Source organism: Mesocricetus auratus, unplaced genomic scaffold, assembly GCF_017639785.1.
Source record: "Mesocricetus auratus isolate SY011 unplaced genomic scaffold, BCM_Maur_2.0 Super-Scaffold_100030, whole genome shotgun sequence".
NCBI classification, from domain to species: Eukaryota; Metazoa; Chordata; class Mammalia; order Rodentia; family Cricetidae; genus Mesocricetus; species Mesocricetus auratus.
In genome coordinates, this window is record NW_024429211.1 from 7,646,425 (window position 1) to 7,664,911 (window position 18,487).

The 18,487-nt window shown below is 45.5% G+C and overlaps 1 protein-coding gene across 2 annotated transcripts in view; it reads right to left on the reverse strand.

The window, feature by feature from the left end:
- Herc2 (HECT and RLD domain containing E3 ubiquitin protein ligase 2) overlaps window positions 1–18,487 on the reverse strand; it is a 183,490-nt gene that overhangs the window by 19,132 nt on the left and 145,871 nt on the right. The window contains exons 69-80 of one of the 2 annotated variants that reach the window (XM_040733326.1): window positions 17,478–17,669; window positions 13,822–13,975; window positions 9,225–9,332; window positions 7,708–7,839; window positions 7,148–7,306; window positions 6,944–7,062; window positions 6,258–6,383; window positions 5,699–5,854; window positions 5,061–5,176; window positions 4,779–4,977; window positions 3,846–4,060; window positions 620–797 (exon numbers count right to left, since the gene is read on the reverse strand). In XM_040733326.1, coding sequence (XP_040589260.1) covers window positions 620–797; window positions 3,846–4,060; window positions 4,779–4,977; window positions 5,061–5,176; window positions 5,699–5,854; window positions 6,258–6,383; window positions 6,944–7,062; window positions 7,148–7,306; window positions 7,708–7,839; window positions 9,225–9,332; window positions 13,822–13,975; window positions 17,478–17,669 — 1,854 coding nt within the window. The remainder of the gene's footprint in view (window positions 1–619; window positions 798–3,845; window positions 4,061–4,778; window positions 4,978–5,060; window positions 5,177–5,698; window positions 5,855–6,257; window positions 6,384–6,943; window positions 7,063–7,147; window positions 7,307–7,707; window positions 7,840–9,224; window positions 9,333–13,821; window positions 13,976–17,477; window positions 17,670–18,487) is intronic. The other variant, XM_040733327.1, reaches the window with a different exon arrangement.

Genomic DNA, 18,487 nt, shown 5'->3' on the forward strand with positions numbered 1-18,487 from the left:
CACACACACTTGAGCTATGCACGAGCACACACACACTTGAGCTATGCACGAGCACACACACACACACTTGAGCTATGCACGAGCACACACACACTTGAGCTATGCACGAGCACACACACACTTGAGCTATGCACGAGCACACACACTTGAGCTATGCACGAGTACACACACACTTGAGCTATGCACGAGCACACACACACACACACTTGAGCTATGCACGAGTACACACACACTTGAGCTATGCACGAGCACACACACACACTTGAGCTATGCACAAGCACACACACACTGAGCTATGCACGCAGCACACAGCACACACACTTGAGCTATGCACGAGCACACACACACACTTGAGCTATGCACGAGCACACACACACACTTGAGCTATGCACAAGCACACACACACTTCAGCTATACACGAGCACACACACACACACTTGAGCTATGCACGAGCACACACACACACTTGAGCTATGCACGAGCACACACACACACTTGAGCTATGCACGAGCACACACACACACTTCAGCTATACACGAGCACACACACTCACACTTGAGCTATGCACGAGCACACACTTGAGCCTGGGCCTGGGTCTTTCAACCCAGTGCCTTCTCACCAGTTTTGGCTTTAGCTGGTCCTCACTGTCGCTGTGGCCCAGGCGGCCATACCGGCCTTTGCCCCATGTGTAGAGGTCCCCAGCTGCTGTAACACAGGCACTATGGGCTCCACCAGCAGCGACATCAACCACTTCAATTCCTCTCAGGGACTCAATGACACGAGGGCGGTCACACGGACTGCAAGAAAATAAATACATTCCTTTATATTTTAAAAATTTAAGCACTTGTTTAAATTTAAACAAAAAATTTCAACATTTCTGGTTACTTATTTATTCAACGTGTGCCTCTAAATAGTCCTTCTCAGTCAAGTGATTATTACATCAATAAAGAAGAACCATTTAGAGCTAAAAATCAAAACCTCATGGTTTTCTATCTATATTCCATTACACAGAATTAACTGAATGCCAGAAAGCAGGGTTTCAATGGTTTAAACCAGTCTGTGCTGTGTTTCTGAAAGGCCTGAGGCAGAGGATGCTTGTCTGTGTGTAGACAGGTGGTAGGTGTGGGGTGGGGAACGTCACCAGGCCCTTACTCAGTCTGCTCAGCATGCTATACGACTACTGCGTCCTGTTTATGTTGACTCACTCTCTTGTACTGACCCAATCAAAGAATGTTGGCATAATTGCCATTTCATCAAATAGAATTATTCTTTCATATACTGTTGGATTTGATTTCTTAAGATATTTCTGAATCTGGTTCTAATAAAGGTAAAGCTGTCTTTAAAAACAAAAAACAAGTTAATGTATAAGACTGTAGCTTGGTGGCTGAGAATTTGCCCAGCACCCTAAAGGCCCAAAACAAAGAAACACCAAAACAAACAGGTTTAGTGATGCACATCCATAACGCCAGGAGGCCAGGAAGGAAGATGACAAGTTTCAGGCCAGCCAGGGTTGTTTCAAATAGCAAAATCTTGTCTCCAAAAAGAAAAGAAAATCAGGGAGAATTCTCCTTGCTCTTCAATGTTCTCAATCAGAAGTCACCAGTCATTTGGTTTGGGAGATGTATTTTCAGGAAATTAGTACTCTGAGTTTGTGGGGTGTTGGGTTTTTTGTTTGTTTTAAGTTTGTTGAATCTTTGTGGTGTCAAGTTTACTGCCATAAAGCTGCTCACTAAACTGTGGTTTCTGGACTGGAGAGATGGCTCAGCCATTAAAAGCTAGGTTCGCAACCAAAAAATATAAACCGGGGTTTCCGCTTTGTTTGAGATAGTCCTTGATGGTCAATCTCGGGCCATCAAGCACGCAACCGACTAAGTCACCTCCCCAGGCCCCCGCCTGGCTGCTGAGTGCTCAGATCACTCCATCTGATGGAGACATGATTTGGCTTTAAGATCTCACCTCACTGTCTGTTTCCTACTTGACTATGTTTTATATCCCACACTTATTTTATTACTTTATTATTGCTTCTTACCCCTTTAAATAATCCTTTAACCTATCACAGCCTAATCAAACCCATCCCAACTGCTTTCCATGATTCTATGTCAATTTACTTCGGTGCAACCTTTTTTCCCCCTCGTATTTATTTTGCTGGGATTCTTTAAGATTATTGCACCTGTGAGTTCATGGCTGGTAACCAATTTTGAATTTCAGTCATTTCTTACAAATCCTCCATCTCCTCTCTTTTAAGTGCTGTTTATAACTACATAAAGCCATTGGCACTGTCATAGCTCACTAGTATGCTGTAATTTGCACATTCTTTTTTCCCCGTGTTTTAACTTTGATAGTTTCTACTGTAATGTCTTCCAGTTCACTGGTTTTTTTTTTTTTTAGTAACACTCTTTTTGCGCACTGATTCCATATAATTTGTTTCTCCTTTCTGTGAAGGCATTTTTCACTGTTAGGATCCAATCATTTGGGCATTTAAATGACTTTTAGGCTCTACTTAACAGACTCAAGCTCAGGTGCTTATTCACAACTCTATCACGGTGGCATTTCAGAGTCAGCTTTGATTGATTGGCTTTTGTTCTCGTGTGGGCGGTATTGCTTTGTACGTCTGCATACCTGCAAATTTTGAATGGATACAGGACACTGTAAAGTTTACCTCGATAAGGGTTTATTTATATTCATAAAAAATTGAGCTTTGAGCTCTGTTATTTGTAAAAATGGTTTCAGTTTTTAAGTTTTGGTGGAGGAACCATAGTCAATAGTACATGATTCATGTTTGCCCTTGCTAATGCACACATATATTTATTGGTATATATGAGTGTTTTACATGCAGGTAACTGTAACACACCCGTGCAGTATCCACAGAGATCGTAGCATCCCCTGGAATTGGAGTTACAGATGGTCCTGAGCCCCCAACAAGGGCACTGGGAACCAAGCCCAGGTCACAAGTGCTCCTAAGCATCTCTCCAGTCCTTAGCTATTACTCTTTGTTCTCTAGCTGCACATGAATTATAAGGTTTCTGGGAGCTCTATCTCCTCCTCTCTGAGCACCGAGGAATGCTTCCTTCCATCACTTGCGGTGGTTTGTTCTTAGACTTCCTATCTGGCTGCCTCACCGGGCTCTACAGTTTTCTGGGGTCTCTGTGAGCGGCTCTCACCCTCTCTGTGGTACTCTGCACATCGACCTTGTTTGATCTCCTTAGATCTCTAAACTAAAGGGTTCTGCCATCATCTGCCGGGGTCTCTCCTTCCCACTCTGGCATGGAAACTGTCCACAGATGATCTACTGGGGTAACTTTCTGAACTAGCCTTGTTTGCTTCCTGATTCTCAGAGAATTTTCTATTGCTGTCCGACACTCATCCTCTGCTGTGCATTTTGTGTGGCATCTTTTAGTAATTTCTCAGCTACATCTCCATTTCCATTTTGGGTAGTAGACGCAATCAATTTTTCAAAACAACTGAGTCTGGCTCCTTGGTTTGAGTCTGTTTCTTTCCCCATCATTTGTGCTGTCTCTTCTAGAATTGTAATTTTGGGCTCATGTAACAACAACATGCAAAATGCCCATTTTGATTCAGTGGACAGTAGCAAGGTAAAAGACAAAAAGATGCTTAGTTTTTGTAAAAGTTGTAAATAAAAATCTCAAAACTTCCCTCCCGGTTCAGTGAGGGTAGATATGGTAAGCCGACACACAATGACCTAGGGACCTATTTCTGACAAATAAGCCAGTAGCATCATGTAACTTGAGCAGGTTATTGCAAGTGTTCTAAAAGGCTAACATCAGCACACTGTACCAGCACTAAAACAAAGAAAATATATTGAAAATGATATTTTCACATAATACCTTCTGTTGCCATGCCCTAACTTCCCATCTTCTGCCTCGCCCCATGAGTAAACTTCTCCTTCGGAAGAGAGAGCAAGGCAATGTTTTCCTCCTGAGTTCACAGCAACTTTCTTAATGAACACATGCTGAATGGACTCCAGTAACGTTGGAGTAGATACTGACTCTGTCCCTCCAATCCCCAGTCTTCCACCAGCACCGTAGCCAGTAGCATAGAGCTAAGAGGAGAAAACAAAAATATTCCTGCGTTTAGTCAGTATTCAAAGGAACTAGCATTCTGTACATTCTCACACCAGAGAAAATTTTAACTTAAAGTTAAAATCACAGAAAATTTTTAGATGTTATATATTGTTATGGTTTGGAGAAGTATTCTCCAAATGTCTACGTGTAAAAGCCTTGGTCCCTAGGGTGGTATTACTAAGAAATGGTGGGGATTTTGAGATGAGGCCTCTTGGAAGAAAATCCTGTAGGTTACTGGTGCTATGTTCACAAAGGTATAACTTCAGAACTGTGCCCACTTCCCCCATCCAATGCTATACCCCAATTTCCACCTTTAAGGATGGAGCTCCCTTTCTCTCACCCAAAAGGAAAAGCTGTCAGCAGGCCAACTGAAAAGAACAAGGATTCACTTACAGACCATAGCTGTCTACAGAGACTCATGAGCTACACTACAGAGAAGACTGGCAGACATCAAGTGTGTATGATTTGTAAAAGAATGCAGCTACTGGATGTAGTGTACCTCAAAATAAAAGTATGTATAAAGCAGTTAAAAAACACCTAAAGATTATACAGAAATATGCAAGACCACTCCCTGCTTTTGGTGATATCATAAGCATCCTTCAGACAGTATTTAAATACAAGTCCTTACACATACAAGAATCAAACAAAGCATCTACTCATAACTTTCCCAACCTTAATGAGAGACGGCACCCTTACCTTCCCATCGGCGGTCACAGCAAACAGCGTCTGCTCTCCCCCAATCAGCTGCACTGGTCTGAGGGCCGCGAGGGCTTCGCACGGAGTGGGGACTTTCACCTTGGCGCCTTCAATCCCTCCGAGCTGTCCCCTGTGGTTATGCCCCCACCCATAAATGGTTCCACTGCCGCCAGCAGACAGAGTCCAGTCGTCTGGTCTCCTACAAGAAGCATTGGAACCCATCTGGTGTGAGAAAGCACTTTGTGTACAGACACTCGCCGTCTCTGGGTTCTGAAATAATACCTGTTCATCCACTGCACAAGCTGCTCGTCTTGCTCTCTTTTAAAGGTGCTGTGGCTTTCATGGAGAAAGCCCATATCTTCACTGTCTGCCATTAACTCACGGATCTTCTTAGCAACCTGCACAACATTATGAGATTATGAACCACAAGTCGGCTGGGTGTGGTGATTCACACTTGCAACCCCAGCACTTGTGAGGCAGAGGCAGGGGTTTAAAGGACAGCCTGGGCTATGGAGTGAATTCTAGTCCAGTCCAGGGTATGGCGTGAGACCCTGACTTACCCTTACTTCCTTGCAAAAGAATAAAAGACAATTAAGGCAAGAAAACAGGAGGAATCTTTAAATGGGAGTATGACAATATACAAACATCAACACATGATTTTATACTTAGCATGAAAAATCAGTGTTATCACATCAACTCTGAGACCTAAAAATTCCATAACACATCATAATATCTTAGTTACTTTGCTAAAAATTAATGTTAATTGAAACTCACCTGTTATAGTACCCATTTTTATCTATGGGTTCCTTTACGGTATTTCTTAATAAAACAAATTGTGTCTTAGTATTATATTGGCATCTTTTTCATTATATTCACATCCCAAAAGTAATTCCAAAAATAAAATAATGTTATGTTTTTACCTCATCAAGAAACAGACGAGGCAAGGGGGTTCGTTTGTCCAGAGCCACAGCAACACGGGAGGCCATGCAGTATCTTCGGAACCAAGCCCACTTATGGGTCTCAGCACAGCAAGGGAGTGTATCTAATTCCAGGTCACAGGCAAGAGCTACTAGCACCTGCAGCCAACAAAAATTCGGAAATAGGGGGATACTCAGAAACACAGCTAGTATTTGAGCAAAGGCCATTGGCTGCCATCCCAAGGTTTGTGAACACCTCCTAGAGTGAGTTTCCAGGAACACAACAGTTTCTGGAGACACAGGTCCCCAGACCAACAACTCCTACAACACCCACAGCATACAATAACTATGAACACCTGTGTGTCTCAAAGCATGCTCTATGAGACAATGGCTTATGAAATAAAGGCTTGGTCACAAAACCACTTCTTGAGATATATTTCATATAGCCCTTCAGTAATAGTAAAGACTGCACCCAAAGAGTTCTATGACACAGCATACTACCCTAACAGCCCCCAGTGGCTCCTCCAGCCAAAGAGCACTATAAAGATAAGTCGAGCATTACCTTAAAGAATGGGCTGTGGAGCAGCTGTTTGCCACCTCTCACAATAGGATCTTCATATTCAAACTGCCTTTGCAAAGCTTCTGGAAGGCCTTTCACCAAAGCAGCAAGAGCACTGCCTGTAAAGCTCTTGAAAGCAACAAAACAATATTCCATTATAGAAATCCAGAATGCAGGGGAGCTTTGGGTTTGTTTTGTTCCTATAACTAAAGGGTTTTATATCCCCTTAAAAAAAATGAGTATTTAAATTCTCAATTAGAAAAAAGTGTATGCCTACAACGAAAAGGAATTGTTAACATTCAGAATGTTTGGTCTTGGTTTTAGAAAGCCACTGCCAGGGGAATTTCCCCTCTGGCATACAAATCCTGCCCATCTTCTCCTATGGTAAGAAACAATCAGAATGGAACCACTTTATACAGCATGATAAAAGGGATGTGGGTAGTCAAACATGTAAAGTATAACACAGACCTCTATTCAAGGGGTCAATACACACAGGTTTTGAAATAAAAATTAACCCAGCTTGAATTTTGCATATTCAGTAGCATGAGAAGAAGCCCAGATGTAACAAAAGTTGACTGAAAACTTCGACAGACTTCCCAATTCTTCTTGCTGGTTTGGAGGTTTTAGTGATTAAAGCAGCACATTTACCCCTAAAGGGTCAAAGGTCTAGAAATCATAATGCTTCATACCAAAGCTCTTGTTTCCCCATCATTTTCTCCCAGCAGCCTGTTTATGTTAATTGACTGCCCAAACTCTGTGGTGAGCAGTCTCCTCAGCCTCTGAAGAGCCCACATCCTGTGGCTGGCGGCTGAAAGAACAGGCAGGGACAGGTTAGAAGATTGACCACTCTCTTCTACCCAGGACAGCAGAGCTGACCACAGAGGACCACTCACCTAGGGCACTCAGCTGAGCACACGCAGCCAGAGAGGCAGCAAGGCGAGGGACAATGCTTCTGTTGGAGGTGAGATTGAGTCGGAAGTCCAAGAGACAGGTCACTAGGTCCATGGATGGACAGGAGAGGACACAGCGATCCGAGAGGAGGTCCTTAGGGCCTGTGAAGAAGTCCCACAAATGTCCCTGTGTGATTTCATGGGACCACGTCCTATGGATAAACTCAGAAACTCAACTTCCAGCTGGAACACAGTGGAAGATAAGGACACAGCACTGCATAAGTCACATAAGCCAAGCTTTCTGTTCATTTGTTGCTGTTTTTCCTGCTTTGGAGACTGAATGCAGCAGGGCCTGTGCATGATTTGTAAGCATTCTACCACTGACAACTCCTTTCTACTCAAGGTGAGGACGGGGCACCGGCATCTGGATGGCTTAGATGGCTCTTTGTCTGACCCTCCCGGGCAGCAGGGCACAGGCCTTCAGTCACGGAATGAGTCATGCGCACTTCTGTTTGCGTGGGTAGGAATGGCATCGAGAGGCTGACGATCGCCGTCCCTCTTACCTGCGGCTGGCATGATGGGGTAAACGGTGAAGCGCCAGCCCCACCCGTTCACAGAGCCGTCGCTGAGGAACTTCCACTTCAGCTCGTCCCCGGGGATGCGCAGCTCACTGGACCAGTCTGACCACTCTCGACCTAGCGTCAGAGAGAAGCATATCCTGAAGTTAGGGGGACACCAGCATCTAACCAACACAACTCCTTAGAAGCAAAGCAACTGTTCACACCAGGTCAGAGGCCAGCAGGCTCCTCCAGCCCAAGACCTCTCAAGCTTACATTCACTGTGGGTCGAGGACATTCTACCTTTCCACGGATTTCTATTCAGCCTCTGACCACCCAAGTACTGGAGTGCACATACAATTGCACTGCCCCCAAGGAAGTTACTACCAAACAGGGAAATGATTATGCATCTAACTAGGATGCAGTGTGCCAATCTGCAGGAAGGGCAAGCCTATACCAAAGCAGGCTCTGGGGATACGTCAGAGTATGGCGGGTAGTTAGGCAATGGCAGAAAGAATCTGTAAATAATTCAGCATGGCCAAGACAGGCAGTACTCAAGAAACAGGTAGAGCAACCTGGTCAGATGCAAGGGTCTATGGACTTATGTGACAGCCTCTTAAACAAGCAGGAGAGGCTGGGCAACTCAATGCTGCTGGAGCATGAGGCAACTGCATGGACACGGCGGCTGCACCCCTTCTCTAAGCAGAGGACAGCACAACTAGTAATACTACTGACCACTATTTTCACAGACATTCGCCAAAATGCCAGAAAAGCCATGTCCTCATCGTTGCCACGTGACAGCACGCCACACAGTCATGCTTCTTACTACATACACTCTGAGTGCTAAGACAGAGGCCACATGCAGCCCATAAACCCTCAAACATTTACATACTTAGCCTTTCACAGGGAAAATTTCTCACCCTTTATAAATGAGGATGTAGCTTAGTAGTACAGTGCTTGCTAGTATGCTTAAGACCTTGGGTTCAATACTCAGCGCGAGCACACACACACACACACACACACACACACACACACACGACCCCCACCCCTACCCCCCACCACCTAAAAGGCATTAACAATTCTAAAATGCTCCAAGTTTTTAGACAATGAGTTTGTTAGACCCCTCTTCCTGACCTCATGGAGCTCAGCAGAGCAGACAGGACCACACATCACGCCTCCATTCACTGCATACTCTGCCCACCATCCAGACATGCACCGCATGAGCCATACCCTCTCTGAAGATCTGTGGTATGGTAATAATGCTACCCGGGGCCGTATTCTCCCACATTTACGGCTCTCCAACTGTTGGACAGCTCTCTCACCAGACACCCAATAACCTGACAGTGGTATGAAGCACACATCACACGGATCACACCTTAGTCAAAGTACTGAAACGAGGAAGACAAAACCTAGTTTTACAGCTCATTACCTTAGTGTACCTTCCTTAAAGGTCCCATGGCGCGAGAGGCACCAGGGTCCTGCCTCGCGCTAACAGCTGTCCCTACTTGCCCTCCCTTCTTCACCTGACCGCACGGACACAATCCTGTTGACACCATCCATGACGGTGAGAGGATCATGGCGCCTCTCCGTGGAGCACTGCCGGTCAAACTCCACCCTGAGTCCTTCCGCACCTGGAGTGAGGGCAAGCAGAGAACACAGTGGACACTCCAGAGAGCAAGCACAGTCACAGTCCAGCAAGCAGGGAGCGTGAGACCAACACCAAGTTTAGGAACTGGCAAAGAACCACCACCCGCATCTCAGCCTAAGCCTGGCCACTTTCCCCATTCGCCCTGACGGACGGCTCTGTCCATGGACTAACAGGCCAGGAAACCACCCACTTAGCCAAGCTGTTCTGTTCTCTCAGCTCCAAGCAAACTTCCATGTTGCAGTTCTCACCTGATCAAGCTTATAGTATATTATGAAGCTTTGAAGAGGGTGCTGAAAGTGATCTTGAATGCCCCCACAAGTCTGTGAGTTACAGAGTGGGTGCCCTACTTGGCACTATGAGAGGTACTCTCTCTTGAGTCATCAGGGACTCTGGCTCCTTCCTATCTGCCTCTCAGCTATGAGGTGACTGGTTTGTGTTCCAACTCCTGCACATACTGCTGTGACATGCTACCTTGTGCTGACTGACTATGTATGGGCTGCAAACTCCGTAACTGCAGAGCAGAGTAAACCCTTACTTTCTATAAGTTGCTAATCTCATGCATTTTGTTGTGGCGATGATAAGTTGCAACAATATTTGACTACGTCAAATCTGATGTAAGCTGTGGGTTGACATCTGAAGTAGGGACAGACTTGTGGCACCGCGCCCGTAACCTTCAGGAGTTCTAGTAGTGGCCGCACTGAGCTTACTTGTGGACACCCAGTTGGTGTTCAATGAGAATCGCTTAGCGTAAAATCTCACACATGTGGAGAAAAAGTTTTGTGAGAAAAATTAGGGGAGACTCTACAAAAGGCCTGGGGACAAAGGAGAGAAAGCGCTGGCCTCATGCGGCACTCTGGAGCATGTCCATAGTCACAGAGACACGCCGTGCAGCTCACTCTTCATGGGAGACTCACAGACCTGACTAGCTCTAAGAGACCGGATGTGAGTGTTGTGTGAAGGGACATAAGAAGCAGGGAACGGGAGGAAAACGTATTGTATTGGAATGGCCCAGGCAACCTGGAGTTACTAAGAAATTATTTGGAACCTATTTTTGGTTGGTAGATGGGTGTGAAGTAAGAAACGGAAAAGAGGAGATACTCCCGTGATTTCCATCTGAAGATAATGGCTAGGTGAAACTAGTTTAATTGTTGTTGCATTACTTGAGCAGTACGTGTGTATGTGTGCTTACGTGTCTGTGAGGACACGGGCAGAGGCCAGAGAACAAATCAGATGCTGTTCTTCAGGCACCCTCTACCTTGTCTTTTGATAGTCTGTCCTTGGCCTAGAGCTCACCCATCAGTTTGGCGAGGGTGGTTAGGCACTAAGTCCCAGAGACCCATCTGCCTCTGTCCGTGGCTGGAGTCCAATGTGCCCACTTCTTTTACACGGGTTGGGGGTTGAATTTAGGTTTGCATGATGACACAGCAAGCACCTTACTGAGCTATAGCCCCAGCTGTTGTTTTAGTTTTAAATTTTATTTTGTTTTGAGACAGAGTCTCACTATGTAGTTCTGGATGTCCTGAACTTGCTGGGTAAACCTGGCTGACCTCGAACTCACAGGGATCCACCTGTCTCTGCCTCCCAAGTGCTGGGATTAAAGGTGTGCAGCACAATGCCCAGCCATTTTTTGTGGTTTTGAGACACTGGAGACAAGGTCTCACCTTGTAGTTGCTGCTGGCCTGAAACTCACAAGGTTCATAGGTCTGCCTCTGCCTCCTCAGTGGTAACACTAAAGGCTTGTGCTACCAAGAAAGCCCTGATATTAAAATCTGTCATGAAAATGTATTTTTATTTTATTTTAAAGTTAAAATAAAACTACCTCATTCTGAAAGTTCAAGATAATGAACTGCACATTAAAAAATGAACAAAATAAAAATGAATTAATAAAAAACAACAAAAATGAGCCTGGCGTTGGTGGCCCACACCTTTAATGCCAGCATTCGGGAGGCAGGCTGAACTCTGTGAGTTTGAGGCCAGCCTGGTCTACAGAGAGAGTTTCAGGACAGCTTCCAAAACAATACAGAGAAACCCTGTCTCGAAATCCCCCCCCCCCAAAAAAAACTAAAAACAAAAAAGAACAAAATAAAAGTATTAAAACTTATTGTTAGAAAAACCGAAAGTCTGGGGTCATATCTAAACAGAGAATGAAAGCAGGCCAGAAAGGTTCCACATACCACCAAGAATTGCCACCATCATCTCAAAATAATAGACAGACACGAGACAGCAAGGAACAATAGATAAAAATCAGGAAAACCGTAAAAACGTAAGTGCTAAAATTCAACAACTTACAATAAACATTTTCCAAAATGAAGACTTAAACTAGAGAAAGAAGACTCGGCGCAACATGGAGTCCCTAAGACAGACAGAAGGAGTCAGAGGTAAAAACTCCCAAGGAAGGAAATAACCAGCGTTAAACCCAAGACATGCAACATACAGATATCCCAGTGCCCTAAAGAGAGCTAAGCAGGACAGAGATCACAAGTCGAGCAAAGAAAACACCATGAATTAAAGGCACACGCTTCTTATCTGAGGGCGTCGCTAGCGTGACGGAAGTGACCATGCACTCGGAGAGAAGCAGCGTGCTCACACTCTCACGGGTGAGTAGGTGACCCACACCCACAGAGAGCGACCTTCAAGTTCAAGTGGCAGGACTGACCGTGACCACACTGACTTGGGGAGCCTGAGGAGTTTAACTGCCTGCTCAGACGAAAGGCTGAGGGAGGGACACGGGACACAGCAAAACACAGGGCAGAGCACTAACACAGGCAGCGCGGTGTATCGAAGGACGACTGCAGGAGAAGACTTCAGGCCGATCCTGGGAGACCTAGGAGGAAGAGGCGCTGTCCAGCTGGTTCCCAGTGAATGATTTTGGTAGGAACAGCGCTAAGATCCCAAGTCTGCTCTGGCCAGGGTGTGACATGAACAGAGACGCAGATGGCAGGGAACAGGGTGAGTAGAAGCCTTGCATTTACAGCTGCAGTCCATCAACACGCCCAGCTGTCCCTGTCCCTGAGAACGCCTATAAACAACCACAGCACAGCAGCAGTAAGTCTCTTAGCACCAAGCTGTGGCCTTGAAACCACACCCAATCCTAAGTGAAGTACAACATGCAAGACAACCTTACTTGCCACCACAGGCTGCAGGGGACCTAGGAACAAACCACCAGAACTGATGAGTTCTTGATGACATAAACACACAAATACTGCATGGGCACTTGGAAAACTGGTAAGGAAAGGATTCTCTCTCCTAAAACACAGTAAACACAAGGGGAAAAAATCCAGCCTGAGTCCTGCCTTTCTCATGTAGACAGTATCCCAATGCAGCAAACTAGAAGGAGAGGGGAAGTTCCTTTCTAAAGTATTTCAGCTGATGAATAAGAAACAACTGCAACCCCAACATCAATAATCTTGGTGTTGAGCAGCAACAGCAACAGACACTTTAAGATGTGCAGACACTAGGTGCATTACTGAGGCTGATAGAAACCAAGAAAAAAGCTTGCCAAGTGGATGAAGCCATGGCATCTTGAATCAGAAGAACCAGGCTAAGGAATGTGCTGAATTATTGAAGTGTACAAAAACAGTTGGTCCAAGGAGGCTATGGTCAGCTACCTGATGCCTCAACAGATAATCCATGTAGCAGACGAAAAGGGGAGTGAAGGGGGAGGGGAGAAAGACACTAAAAATTATACTGCCGAGGAACAGAGGCTGTCAGAACTATACAGCAGAGGTGCTCAACATCAGGACCACTTCATTTCATAGGATGTGGGGGCTGCTCCTCAAGAGTAGGTCAGCTGACTTCAGACTTAGGTCTTAGGGAAAGGGCATTCACCTAACAGTTGACAAGTTAAACTTTTACTTGGTGTAACTGTCAACCTCGCACAGTCTTGTCACCAGAGGGAATTTCAATTGAGGAACTGCCAGGACAGGTATGCCTGAGTGATGATTGATGGGAGAGGCCAGGCCCACACAGACGGCACCACCCAACATGCGGTTACAGAAGAACTGTCAGGAGAAGCCTTCAGTCACTGTGCCCATCCAGCCATCCAGCTTATCTCTGTCCACGGAAAATGCCTAGAAACAACGAGGGCACAGTAGCCAGGCCCGGGCTGTAAAAGAACGCTGTCCGAGTCCGAGCTAGCGAGTGCCACCACTCCACGGTTTCTGCTCCAGTCCTTGCCTGGGTTTCTGCCCCAACTCCTTCAATATGGATTGGGAATGGAGGTATGAACCAAATAAACTCTTTTCTCACAAGCTGCTTTCGGTAACAGATTTATCACAGCAACAGAAAGAAAACTAATATAATGTAGCTTCTGTGCTGCATTTGGATTTGACAAAGATTTCTGGGGAAAGATCTGAAATACTCCTATTACTTATTTTTCACAAAAGGAAGCCCACTGCTCCTCTGGAAGCAGCCCAGAACAAGCCCTTTTACAGACAGTGGGCCTGCAGGCCTCCCAGGGCTACCCCACACACCTGGTATCTTCACCGTGCCACTGGTGGACGTGTCATCTGTGTAGGGATGGCTGCTCTCTACCACCACAGGCTGGGAGGAGAGACGGCCACTCTGTGAGTCTGTGGCCACATCTTCTAACTCAGTGACACAGAGCTCCAACAACATGTCTGCCACCTAGGAAAGAATCAAGAAGTAAGTTGATGCCACCCCTGGGTCACAATGCCCCTTCCCATGCTCATCCTGCTCTCTGCAGGGTAGAAGAGTGGGGGACCTGGAGCTAAAACAACAAACAAAACAAGTTAAGGGGCTGGGGAAATGCTCAGTGGCATGCAAGCCTGTACGTATGACATCAGATCCCTAGAATCCATGGAAAAAGACAGGTATGGCAATGCACACCTGCATTCATCACGCCTAGGAAGCAAAGACAGGTGGGTCCCATGGTTCCAGCCAATCAGTGAGCTCCAAGTTCAGAGAGACAGTATCTCAAAGAACAAAGTGGAAGAGTAATGGAGGAAGACACCTGAACATTGACTTCTGCCTTCAGTGCTCACACACAGACGCACGCACGCACGCACACACACACACACACACACACACACACACACACACACACACACACGCAGAGAGGAAGGAGGGAGGGAGGGAGGGAGGGAGAGAGGGAGGGAGGGAGGGAGGGAGGGAGGGAGGGAGGGAGGGAGGGAGGGAGGGAGGGAGCTGAGTTAGGAAACCAAGGCTTATGTTACACAAGGCTTCCTTTCCCGTAGAATGACGGCACAGTAAGGCACTGTGGGAATTAAAGGCAGTCCACATGAAAGCAGCTGGAAGGCACTACACAGAGCACTCAATGTCCACTGACTCGTAACTGAAGCACCGTGATGACGACAGTCTCCTCTACACCAAGATTACTTCTTGGGGAGAGAGTGTGCCTAGGGAACAAAATTATCATGGGAAGGCACAGAAAGTTGATAAAAATGACCAAGATTCTAGAAGGCACTGGGAGTCAAGTTGGACCAGGGGGCAGGAGCCAGGAACCAGGAGCAAGCAAAGCACTCAGGCCCAGATGTGGCAGATGGAGTATCTCAACATGGGCCCCAAACATGACTGGACCAGAGAGAGGGCTCAGTCTATGAAAGTGCTAGCTAGCCATGTAAGTCTGACAAACTGAACTTCCTTCCTGGAGCCCTTGCAAAGTGGAGGAAAAGAAATGACTCCACAAATTGTTCTCTGACCTCCACACATGTAGACAGCATGCTACCTTTCCCATACTAATAATAAATAAAATAAAAAGTTGAGACATGAATAAAAGCAACATTGTCAGTCCCCAAATTTAACATTTAAAACAGCCCATTCTATGTTTTCCAGGATTATTCTTCTACTCTCTCCCTCATATTTAGATAAGAATTTAGCTTAATAAAGCTATATTAATGGTAAAGTGATACCATTGCCACACAGGCACAATTATGTAAATTAATTTGATACCATTGCCACACAGGCACAATTATGTAAATTAATTTAAGATCCCAAATATTATAACAGGACAAGATATAGAGTATCCATCTCACCCCTGCATGGATGATTTAAACATGATTTCCCCTGTAAAGTGAGGTTGACCATGACTTTAATTCCAGCACTGGGAGGCAGAGGCAGAGGCAGGTAGATCTTTAAGAGTCTGAGACAAGTCTAATCTACACAATTTCCAGGGCTGCTTTGTGAGGCCCTTCCTTAAGCTACAAAACAAACAAATTAATAAAGACGATTGCATCCTTATTTTTGTCTCTCCTGGGACCTAACTGAGTCACCAAATAGTCAATACCACTGTTCATGTGCAGAACCCACAAGGGACGTCTGGATTTCAGAGCCTCCCTCCACCCAGCTGACCATCATCCCTACCAAGGAAAGGACAGCCAACCAACCTCTTGGGGCTGGGAGAGCTTCTCGCTTCTGACCCGAATGCTGGAATTACACGTCAGGGCCACCACATCTGACTCAATAAATTAAATTATAGTTAAATAAAATAAATCTTCAGTTTTTAAGGTACCCACAGCCACACATGTCTGGTGGCTACAGTTCTAGATGGCTCATATACAGAACTTTCCCACGGTGACTCAGTGCTAACACATACTAAAATACTTTATATTAAAATACTGTGGCTTTAGAGCATAAGAAGCCATTTCAGGGCTAGTGAGATGGCTCAGCAGGTAAAGATGCCTGCTGACAAGTCTGACCAATGTGAGTTCATATAATTAAAGGAGAGGACCAATTCCTGCAGACTGCCCTCTGATCTCCACACACGCACCATGGCACATGCATAAACATACATATACATATATATATATATGCATGTTACATTAAAAAACTTTAAAAAAGAAATCATTTCAGTAAGAGTCTGTGAACAGACCCAAATGCAAACAAAAATTTAGAATAAAATAAAAATAGTGTTCGTGCAGGACTAGTCTACAAAATGAGTTCCAAGACACCCAGAACTGTTACACAGAGAAACCCTGTTTTGAAATATATATATTGTTCAGCAGTTAAACATGAAAAACATTGGCAGATTTGTGTACATAAAAATGAGAATTCCTTCAGGTCAAACAATGCTGACCTAATGTCTAAAGAAAAACTGGTGGCAAACTGCAAAGCATCTAGAGAGACTGATGTAGTGAGAATAAGACACAAGGCTGGCAAGACCATTCAGATTCTTGCTGCCAAGCCTTAAGACCTGAGTTCAATCCCCAGAAGCCTACACGGTAGAAGGGAAAAGAAACCAATTCCTACAAGGTGTCCATATACACACAACTAGCACAAGCTAAAAAAGAAATGTAATAAGAATGTGGGTTTTTGTTGTTGTTGTTGAGAAGCCCTGGCTGTTTTGGAACTCACTCTGTAGACTAGGCTGGCCTTGAACTCACCTGCCTCTGCCTTGTCTGCCTCTGCCTTCCAAGTGCTGGGATTAAAGGCATGCACCACCACCATCTGGCAATAATGGTCTTGTTTTTTTTTTAAAGCTAGAGAGATGGTTCAGTGGTTAAGAGTACTTACTACTCTTTCAGAGGACCCAGGTTTGGTTCCTACCACCTACATGGTGACTTACAACCATCTGTAATTCCAACTCAAGGGGACACAACATCCTCTTCTACATACATACACTCAGGCAAATACTCAGACACATAAGATGGATGGATGGATGGATGGATGGATGGATGGATGGATGGATGGATGGATGGATGTGGATGGATGTGGATGGATGGATGGATGTGGATGGATGGATGATGGATGGATGGATGATGGATGGATGATGGATGGATGGATGTGGATGGATGGATGGATGGATGGATGGATGGATGGATGGATGTGGATGGATGGATGTGGATGGATGATGGATGGATGGATGGATGGATGTGGATGGATGGATGGATGATGGATGGATGGAGGATGGAAGGATGGATGGATGGAAGGATGGATGGATGGATGTGGATGGATGGATGATGGATGGATCTTTGGAAGCAGATTCACAAGCCAGTTGTAGACTGCATAAAAGATATCAGTGGGAGAACTTCAATGCACTTTGTCTCAAAGAACTGCTTCTAACCCTCTGTCCATGCAGCCCAGGGTGTGTGAAGAACAGTATTCTTGCAGAGAAAGCTGGCCCACATATAGTGCCTTCCCCATCACTCACCTGTGGGTAGGCAGTGCCCATGCCAGACAGCACAGCAGAAAGCACATCCCTGCCCCTGTCTCCAGCCCTGCTGCAGACGGACAGCTTGAGCAGATCCACCACCACCCGGGTGTCATCCGCAATCAGCAGACTGGTGAACTCATCCAAAGACTGGGGCTCTGGGCCTGATGTTTTATTTTGGCTTTCAACATCCTAAAGCAATCGAAATATAACAGTTAAAAGAGGGAATGAAATACCAAGGGACAAAAGTCACCAATTTATCCAGGAACCCAAAGGACATATCAGGAATGGGGAAGGGACATTACAAACCAGATTGAGACATGACTGACCCCAATCACTCCACTCAAAAGCAAGGAACTATTTTACAGAGCAATAGCAGCATCCATCAGAGAACAACCCCTTGAACTATAGAGAAGTGAGAGTTTGCTACTGCGACCAATTGGGCAACAGAGGAAGGGGATACAGCGTGTGAGGTTAGAAGGACGCCAGGCCGTGTGAGACCTACCTCTCTCTATGCATAACTTTCATCTGGATCTCCTCCATCAGTCTTTCACAGAGTCTTATTTAAAGTTAACCATGTGTGTATAGCGCATCATTCATCTATCAACTTACCTTGGGTTCCTTATAGAAGATTTTTCAAATGTTTTTAGGTAACATTTCAAAATGTTTTCACTCTTTTACTACAGGAAGTAGAAGCCGCCCTGGATGATGTGTGCTGTTGGCATGAGTACCGCCATTTCAAGGACCTTAGCTCAGATACACTGGGAAATGGCAAAAAGCCCTGGGGGTGGGTAAAAGGCAATGGCAAAGCCTTCCCTTCTGGTCCAGCTGTAGATGCTGCAGTGTGGTTTGGGGGAAAAAATGCCCCCCAAAGAGAACGACATTGTTAGGAGGTGTGGTCTTATTAGAGTAATTATGGTCTTGTTGGAGGAAGTGGTCACTGGGGAGGCGGGCTTTGAGGTCTCATTGATGCTCAAGCCACTCCCAGTGAGACAGACCACTTGCTGTTG